The sequence below is a fragment of the Monopterus albus genome, unplaced genomic scaffold, assembly GCF_001952655.1.
Source record: "Monopterus albus unplaced genomic scaffold, M_albus_1.0 scaffold10.1, whole genome shotgun sequence".
Taxonomy (NCBI): domain Eukaryota; kingdom Metazoa; phylum Chordata; class Actinopteri; order Synbranchiformes; family Synbranchidae; genus Monopterus; species Monopterus albus.
In genome coordinates, this window is record NW_018127890.1 from 196,371 (window position 1) to 206,418 (window position 10,048).

Sequence of the window (10,048 nt, forward strand, 5' to 3'; positions counted from 1 at the left end):
GAAACAGATGCCCGAGCCACCTCAGCTGGCTCCTCTCGATGTGGAGGAGCAGCGGTTCTACTCTGAGCTCCTCCCGGGGGACCGAGCTCCTCACCCCATCTCTAAGGGTGCGCCCGGCCCCCCTGCGGAGAAAGCTCATTTCGGCCGCCTGTATCCGGGATCTTGCCCTTTCGGTCATGACCCAAAGTTCATGACCATAGGTGAGGGTCCATTGCTGTGAATGTAAAATAGATCCAGATACAGCATATAGAAGCAATGTCTGTCTTGTGGATCATTTGTGTGATCATTCAGATGAAAGGTTCATTGTGTTGACTATCTCGTATAACTTTGTCTATATTCAGGTTTCACATCCATGCATTGGCCATGATCAGTGACTCAACAGTTCGTCAATATCAGCTCCAACAATTGGCCAAAGTCAGGCAACAGCTGCCTTTATAATCATTGTAATCATGTTTCTAATTACAAGCCTGCATGTTCATATTAACATACTGTAAAGTAGCAATTAGCTCCACTTGATTGAGCATCACATTTCTTCTAAGACAGAAGCCTGGCAAGTGTTCCCACCTGTTTCCCAATGAAGTAAATAGAGCAGAGTCAATAACATGAATGAAACATGCAGCCAGTTACCTAGGGTAAATATGGAGTAGTGCTACTAATTATACCATCACATAGTAATGCATTAAATGTCTGAAAAATAACAGCTTCTATAAAGACTTCACTCCTCCCCTCCTCTTCTACCTGTGCCATACGGCCACAGGAGATTGGCAGCTTATCTTGGCTTATTTGAATAAGCTCAATCACAAACTCAAAGTCTGTCGCAAACACAGTAATTCATGAAGAGGTAAAGAAACTTCTTACAGTTCTGTATTTAGCGTTGGTTCTTGTACATTTTCCACCTTTGGAGATAAATCTTGATTGAAAGCTGGCTTTCCTCTGTGTGTTGATGACTCCTCATGATACTGGAAGCTGTTCACTGACTTATGTCCATCTCCAAATTACTTTTTATTTCTAACTGTTAACTTTATTTCGGTCTCTCTGCTTCTCTCCCCTCCAGCCTAAAGAGGTGGCCAACACTATGTGTGGGTACCAGGTGCTGGATAAAGAGGTAAGACCTCTATAGCATAAAACCAGAGCATAAAAATCAGACGGGTATTAGTGTAGTGTATTTGTAGTGTGGTGTTTCTCTGACAGCTGAGCAAAGTCGCCCTTGCAGTGTGATCACTGAATGAAGATCAGGCCGATGTTATCATTTTCAATTATTTTGTCAAGTGAACATGAAATAAACATTTTAAAATATGTTATTTTCTGTAGTTAGACTTTATATATGGAACTGTATACAATTTGGGAATGTAGGTAAAAACTTAAGCAGACATCTTGATACATCGCTTTTCATGTCTGAGGTGCTGCTGGTGTTTGATACCTCACTGCTCAAGTAAAGTGATCGATTGTTGTGTTCTCAGATATTGTTTTTGTTTGTGGGTCACACAGCGTTTGAGCTTGCTCGATACCATCTATATCAGAGGCTGCACTGATGCTTTCTTCATCTGGCTGATGGACAACTACAGGATTATGGCTGGACTGCTGCTAGGGATCCTACTGCCTCAGGTACATGCACAACTAAACACAAACTTATGTTATTTAAGGCAGGGTAATATTCATGATATTTAGTGCGTTTAGTGGGTTATGTGTAAGGATTGTGGCCGGTTGGTGTTTAGATCAAGCCTAAAACACAAACGTACTGTCCGATGGAAAACTACAACAGTGTAGGTCTGTACTGTATGTGGAGTAGAACTAAATGAAAAGTCAAAGACGACTCCCATTAGCTGCAGAAATGGGCAAGAGGAAAGACTGTTCAGTGATTTGGTGAGACTGAAAACGAAGTTAATTTTACTTTTACTGTCCATGGTGTGTGGACTTAAGTGCTTCAGGTTTTAGCTAAATATTCTTCCATTCTTATGGATAGGTGATGATAAAAATAAATTTTTTGTGCCATATTTAGTTTTCACTTAGACATGGACAGAAGGCACATTTCGATGTTTGCACTGTCAAGTAAGAAGATCTGATTATTACTATTATTATTTACTCCTTTAAGACTAATCCTTGCCCTAATCTTAAAACAAAGTTTTAAATCTGATTTACATAGTGGGGGCTTGTATACACCCCACAGTGTGATTGTGTAAGTGGATTTATGTCCCCACAACTCAGTCAACTATAAGTCTACTTGTCCAACAAATATATTCGTGCACAGTGTGTTCTGTAGATTTAACTTGTATAAACCTATATGGACTTTCTGTGATATTCAAAGAATAGAGGTGTTTTGTTTGTGCCTGTGACTTTCATAGAAAAACTTTTGTACTTGTTACAGTGTTTGCCCAAGCTCTCACAGATGGCAGGGCTTTAACAGGTGCAACTTGAGTTTCCACATGTGTGAGTAACGGAAGCATATTTTAAAAAATTATCCATATTCAACAGCCTGTCTAATTCAAGCAACTTCAGATGACTAAGTGGGAAAAAATGCAAATTGCTTCACTTCAGGCACATGTGACAACGCCATCAGCACTGACAAAATAAGCAGTGCAGTTTTAACAAATGTACTGCATGCTGCTCCATGTCATTTACATTTGATGTGTGTTTAGGCTGAACAGGCCGAGTTTAAAATGAACATTTTAGCCAAAAGATTTCTGAAATTGTCAGACTTTGAAAAAACAAACAAACGATACTGTGACACCTGTAAACCCACATTTTCTCACATTATGTATTTACATATGTGTCATTTTCCCTTTATATCCATTTTTCTAACCAGAGTCATTGGAGGATGTAGGCATGACGGACACGGGCTATTTTTCATTGCTTTATCATTTTTGCCTTCTTGCATGTCATTTCAATTCAGGATACATTGAAATCCAGTCTCACACACAGAGACATACACTGGCAGTTGTGAATGATTGAATGCAGATGGTGCTGGGCTTCAGCTAGTCATCCAGGCATGAAGATGGGAAGCTTCTCATTTGCCCTTTTCATGACACTTTGCTTATTGCTTCACAGCACAGCTGACCTAAAAAATTGACCTGGTCTGTCATCTTGAAGGACTTCTCAATTCCCCTATTTCTGTTCTGAGGAGTGGATTCACTCGACCATCCTTTGCCAGAGTCGCTTACCAGACCAACAAATTTCATTTTTCACCAGAAGGATTTTTCTTTTCATTGTCAGTCATTTTTACCTGTATCATCAAAGAGTTGTCTCATCTTTTAGCATAAACACCATTTAAAAAAACTGTTTTGATGAGGTTGACAAACCCCGTGTCAGATAGATCTTAACATGTTTACACAATTTCCACCTTCCCTATAACATGTTACTATATTATTTCAACAAATTCTGAGACTTCCATCTCATAACTTGATCAGTTTACAAACAAAGCAGCAAAAAATGCAATTGCAAATAATTAATAAATAATGAAATGTTGTTGACTTAATGTGCCTGAGCAGTACAGACTGTGGTTTGGCTCTTTCCTCAATATCAGTACAAAATACATGTTTTTAATAAATGTAGGGGTGCTTCAGGAAGCAACGATATGCAGAGGTATTTTCGCGTTAACTTCTGTCCTGCTGCCGTGCTGGCAGTAATAACTGTGCACCCTTCAGCACCTGCAGAGTGACAGTTCATTCAGCTGTACCATTGTCGTCAGAAATTGCTGTCGATTCAGATCACGGTTCAGAGGAAAGGACGTTTCATTTCTCTAAAATGATGTCTCCGTGAGTCGTCTTTCATTTCATATCTTCCTCACATCCTTCATGACTAAGACACAAGTGAGGGAAACATTCAAGGCAAATGAGAAGCACCCATGATAGCCTCCCTTGCCTTCCTTCCTACACTTAGCTTCTCTCTCTGTCTCTCTAGTTCTTTGGCGTGCTAATCAGCTGGCTGTATATCACTCGTGTTGAAGATGCCATCAGTGAGTATGGTAACTACATGGACGGGCTCCTGGACTCAGAAGCAGAGGAAAGGGAACTCAAGGGGCATGGCCGCGTGACCAAGTGGTTTAAGTGTATGCCAGAGATCGACTGATGGAGACAGAAAGCAGCAAATGACCTCCAGCCAACACTCTCAGCTTGTTAAATCACCCCAGTCGATGCAGCCCCTGCTGTGGGGGTCTACAGGACTGCAGGTTCACTACTTTACTCCAGTGTGGAGAAAAATAAGATCTTAATGTTTTTTTTTTGTTTGTTTATTTTTAAGGGGTTGAGGAATTGTTGAGTAAACCGATTTTAAGACTGATATTAAATTGTTCTTTTTCAGTTTTACTTTACTGTATATATCCAAGAACATTTTTCAGGCCGTTCTGTATTATTAATTATTGATTACAGCATTCACATACAACTTACTGATGCGTGCATGTTAAATAAGAGCTCATTAGGGATTTGCTTTTAGCTGCGTTGTGCCTCAAAGTCTCAGGGATAAACACAGAACCCAATCAAACCACTCATACTTGTGGCATTATAACATAAGTTTAGTCTCAGTTGTATCCCACACACAGTCTACAGCACTAAATTACTTTCATACCTGTGTTCACCGTTTTCTGTTACCAAATAATCTATTACCCATTTCCTCTATAAACCAGGGATGAAGCTCCTGTCTTACAGCTACTATTGTTGCCAAACTGCAGTGCAAGATACTGTAGTTATTGTTTCTGGCACCTGAACGCACCACAATTTAGGTTTACCTTTTTTTTTTTTTTTTTACTCCAAATACATTTTCTGCTCATCTCAAGTTAACTTGCTGGTCTAACAGGAAATTACAACACATTATTTGTTGTGAGTTGATTAAAAAAAAAAAAAAAAAAAAGAAAAGAAAGCTAATGCACTGATGTAACTGTAGCATGATGATATCTCAGGGTTTTTAAGTACAGCAGCCCTGTCTCCTAGGAATTATTTTACTACTAATTTGCAACTGCAGATCTTGTAATTTTGTGAAACATGCAGTTCCACCTGAAGTAGATTTTTACTAACATGAAGAAATGTTTTTAAGGAACAAATCTGTTAAGTCACAAAATTCCCCTCCAGAACATAATTCAAGTTACAAAACCTATTATGTTTACTTTAGTAACATTTAACTGAAACCTCTGATTTTCTCCCAACTGTAACCAAAGTGTTTTTGTGGCCTACACCTGATCACTCAGAGAACTCAGTATTTACTCAAGTTCTGCACTTTGTACATGGTAAATATTAGCTCTCTAGGCTCGGGTATAGGCGGAGATATCTGCTTGTGGTCAGATTAGGGGACATGTACATCTACAAGGAATCAGACTTTGCTTCCCCCAAGATTCTACTCGCAGGCAGCTCTTTGGGATCAAACACCAACCCCTTGTCCATCCAGATCACCTCCCAACAAGTTACTTGTCTTACTACACTAGAAAAATGTTACCATTGAACATGATAAAGGCAGCAGCTACATTTGCCTCAAAACAGGTTTGGTCAAATGAAGTAGTAGTCTGATTTCTAGGGCACAGGGTTGCATACAAACATTAAAATAAGATTGCCAAGATGTACTCTAGATTGCCTTAAACATCTTGTACTATACAGTATAATCCAGTGCAGGTATTGCAGATATACACTTGTCATAATGTGGGCAAACAATAAATTGTTAATGTGCTACTACTGAACTGAGTTTGGTTTGTTTTTCCTCCTTCATTTCTCTTCACACTACCTTCTTAATGATAGCACTATTTTGTATGTTCTTCTCACTTATTACTGCTAAAACATGTTTGGAAGCATTTAAAGTTGGTTGTTTTTAGTTGCTACAGGGCAAAACAGGACTTACGGAGGTTTACATGGTTTGAACTCAAAAAGACATTATCAGGAATTGTTTATCAGTATTTCTGGGCACAGACTGAATTTACTGCATAATGCAGCTCATGGTCTGGTGGGTACAAAAAGGTACACTTGGTTTGAAAGTTACTAAAGTGTCAGATTGTCCTTCAACCTGATAGGCTCTTTTCTGTTTGGCCTTGATTATGAAAGTGGTTTGACTTACTTATGAGTTTATTAGCTGGTGGGTTGAAAGTAAAAATTATTGGCATACATTCGAGTGGATTATGTTTTATATGTGCTATACATCTTACCTTAAGGGGGTATTTAAACCTTCAGGCTTTTTGATGTTTCTCTATCCCTGTCAGTAAACAGGAAACAAGTCAGCTTCAATATACAGTAACTGCACAAATGACTATTTTCCTTCATGATCACACAGTTGTTTCCACTCAGGTCATTTCATACATCTGCCTCGCTGAATCACACATTTTATAATAGTAATGAGTTGAAAGGACTGTCTTGCCTAATAAATGAGACACCATATATTTAGCTGCCTCACTGGTCAGTCCACCTTATCAAGGGAATTGGCATTATTTTTCTTCAACTGTATTGACCTAACTCTGATAGAAATATAACCATTGTTTATAGTCTTTCTCATTATTTTTGAAGCCTGATCAGCATAATATATTTATAATCAAAGAATGTTCATGCTTGTTATCTTCGATATGTACTGCTTGGAAGGTCCTCTAAATATTACATGACATAAAGAATACTTCAATGACTATAGTCAGGACCTTTATATAAATACTGCAATCTGATATCCAAGTTAAAGTGTCAATGTTGTCTTAAAGGAATAAACTGATACAGAATTATATATTAAGTTGGTTTAGGACACTCAGTTCACCTCCACTATGAATGCTATGTACTCTGTATTCATCTCCTGAGTGCACTCCATGTGGGTGGCCTCCCAATTGTATCATATGTCTTTAAAAGGTAACAACAGTGTCAGGCTGCACAAAACTACACTTACTGAGATAAATATGTCAAAGGATTTGGCCTGGTCGTGGGTGGAAAATAAAACAATTTAATGCTGTTTGATGAGCTCAGTTGTTTCTCTTTGAGCAGAAGAATGGATCTTCCTGTTACAGTAAAAGGATATTTGGAGGCTGGGGGGCTGTTAAATAAATGATTGTTGATATCCCACTGTGTTTTCTAGGGTTCCACCCTGAGTCACTAGCTCTGTCTACATTTTTCATGCAAGTGTGTGTAATTTAATATGGGAAAGGCCCAAGTATGAATACAATGTAGGGGGAAAATAGAGCAGACCCTGGCAGCTGGCATTTTAAAATAAGTTCTGCAAATATCTTTAAACCAAATCAGCTGCTGCTTTTAGATGTGCAATCACTCAATCGACAACAGGAATGTTCTCTGAATTATTCAGAAAGATGGGGTTGTATTTGTTGGGTGACTCAGTGCTGACATATGTTTCGCTGTTTGAGTCAACTTCCACGGACGTTTTGGACTCTTGCTCCTCTTAAACAGAAATCTTGTGAAGTTAAAACTGAGCCTTGGCTGAATGACTTGACTTGTGCCTTCAGGCATCGATGTCATCAAGAGGAAATGGAAAAAAGATCATCTTTGTGTTTCTTTTGGTTACTTCAGGGACTAGCTTTCAAATTATCAGAATGTTGTTAAAAGTGCTACATCTAATTATCTCACTAGTGTTACTGCTAATAACATAAACCTCAGGTGCTATTTAGCACGGCCAACTCTGTGAAGTCTCAGTAGGAATTTATAAAGCCTTCCTCCAATTTTTCACCTATAAGATTGTTCATATTAGGCAGTGTACTAGTGATGTTGCTTCCGATCCATCTATTGTTCATACAGTATGTGTCCTGCCATCTTTGACCAGTTTGAGCCTGTATCATTGCCAGCTAAATTATTTAAGGATACCTCTGGGGTTGTTGGGACAAGCTCCCACTAACCAAAGCCTTGAAAATGGGATTGTTCCTGAAATGTTTAAGCAGGTAAACCTAATATTGACCCCTCATTTTTTTTAGGCCAGTGTCTAAATTGTGTCAAAAGTTTTAGAAAAGATTGTTCTTAGTCAACTCCAGTTGTATCTTAATGATAATGGAATTAATGAAAAATTTTTATCTTGTTTAAACCAAAGCACAGCATAAAAATCTGCCAATCTGGTGGCTAGGGATGCTGGGCACTGTGTTAATAGTACTCCTTGACCTATCAGCTGCTTTTGATACAGTGGACCATCAAATCCTCTTACTGTATCTCGTCTTCCTCAATGACATACTGTCCTCAACTGGTTTTAATCATATTTATCTTATAGAACTTTTACAGTCAGTATTGGTGCCTGTTCTTCTTATTCAGCTCCACTGGCTTGTGGTGCCCCCCGAGTTCTTGTTCCACTTCTGTTTTTATTATATACTGTATGCTTCTGCTGGGGTGGATTCTAGAGAAATATGTTGTTTTTTTCCCCACTGTTATGCCAGTGAGATTGATGTTCTTTAAAGCCTAAGAAAGGGTTTTCCCTCCAGCCGTTGTTTGACTGTCTTGATTACATTAGAGCTTGGCTGGCACTAAACTTTCTACACCTCAGTGAGGACACAACAGAATGTGTAGTGCTGGGACGCCCCTTTTCAGTGGCTGCTTCGGTCATTGACCTTGGACCTGTATCGTGGTGAGAAATCTTGGGGTGTTGTTTGACAGTGATTTAAGGTTTGATAAGCAGATTGATGCTGTAAAGTGAGGACTTTTCTCTCACATTTAATGATTTTGAAATTGCAGTTTGTGCTTTTATTAGTTCTAGGCTTGACTACTGTAATTCACTCTATTCTCAAGTCAGTAAATCACTTCTTTCATGTATCCATTTAGTTTAAAATGCCGCTGCTTGTTTCTTGATAAATTCATGTAAATGTGAGCATATCTCACCTGTACTGGCTTCCTTTCACTGGTTCCTAGTTGCCATCAGAATTGAAGGGACCCTGGTACCTCAGCGATCTTATGGCACATCCCAATTAGATCTCTTAGAATTTTGTTTTTGTATTTTCTAGAGGTTCCAAGATGCCTTCACAAACGATGTAGCAATAGGGCTTTTGCCATCGTGGCCCTAAAACTTTGGAGTGATTTGCCTTTAAATATTAGATGTGGCTGTGTTTAAATCTCTTCTTAAGACATTTATATTTACTAAAGCATTAAATTTTTAATGGATTCTATTTATTGTTGTTGGCTCTGATTTGTAGTTTATTGTTTAATTTGTTTTATTGTTTTTAATTAGCTGCTTTCTGTTTACTGTGTGCAGCACGTTGGTCAACCAGATGCTGTTGTAAAGTGCTATATAACGTTTTTCAGACTAGTTTCATGAATTTCAGTGATCACTACTGCTTGGAGATGACCTTTCAGATGTCCAAGATTGTGGGGTGTACAGTGGTAATCATAATAAATAGTATATGATATACAGCACATACTTATTTTGGTCAGATGTGAAACAATTCAGATACTGCTATAGAGCACAGGTGATGATTTTCCTTTTGTATTTTAGAGGTTACATTTAACCAAAGCAGTCCTATACACACACGTTTGCATGCAGATGTTCTTATTGTAAGAAGAGTTTAATTGACTAATGTAGTTATATTAGTCAATTAAATTCTTAAATAGTCATTATATTAAGATTACTTAAAGCTCATTTTTGTTTTAAAATGTCTTTTTAAGAACAAAATAAATAAGTGGACCGAAGATAAAGACCAATAATGTTTAAGGAAAAGAAATCTGACTATATTGAACATATTAGCATTATATTCTAGATACTTGTAATAATGAAAAGTAAAATTTAGAAGGCAAAACTAAGTGCCATTAGTGGAGCTGTAAACCATTTTAAATCAGGACAAAGTTTTACTGATGCTATACACTGAAAACAGATGTTTGATCAGCTTGTCCAATAATCAATACATTATGTTAGTGAGGGTTGAACCAGTTGGAGTTTTAAAATGAAAAACAAATTATTTGAAATTTCAGTTGAACTGAGTGAAGGAGTTTACTCCATGTTGTCAGACATGTCACTAAAAGCACCATGTTCATGCACAGGTGTTATCTGGGTCATATTACTTTACCCTTGTTAAGCCGACTCCTTCAGCTCTTTTACTCATTAGAGAAGCTGTGGGGAGGGTCCACAGTTGTTGTTGTTTTTCTGTATTTCTTTCTTGAACTAACTCCTGCTCTGCCTGCTG

At 38.1% G+C, this 10,048-nt stretch overlaps 1 protein-coding gene across 2 annotated transcripts in view; it reads left to right on the top strand.

Annotated features, from left to right (window-relative positions):
* The window catches only part of tspan15 (tetraspanin 15), a 32,628-nt gene extending 27,806 nt beyond the window's left edge, over positions 1 to 4,822 (top strand). The window contains exons 6-8 of one of the 2 annotated variants that reach the window (XM_020589928.1): positions 1,055 to 1,105; positions 1,489 to 1,605; positions 2,366 to 3,889. In XM_020589928.1, the coding sequence (XP_020445584.1) occupies positions 1,055 to 1,105; positions 1,489 to 1,605; positions 2,366 to 2,401 (204 nt within the window). In that variant the 3' untranslated portion in view covers positions 2,402 to 3,889. The other variant, XM_020589927.1, reaches the window with a different exon arrangement.
* Positions 4,823 to 10,048: the final 5,226 nt, after the last annotated feature.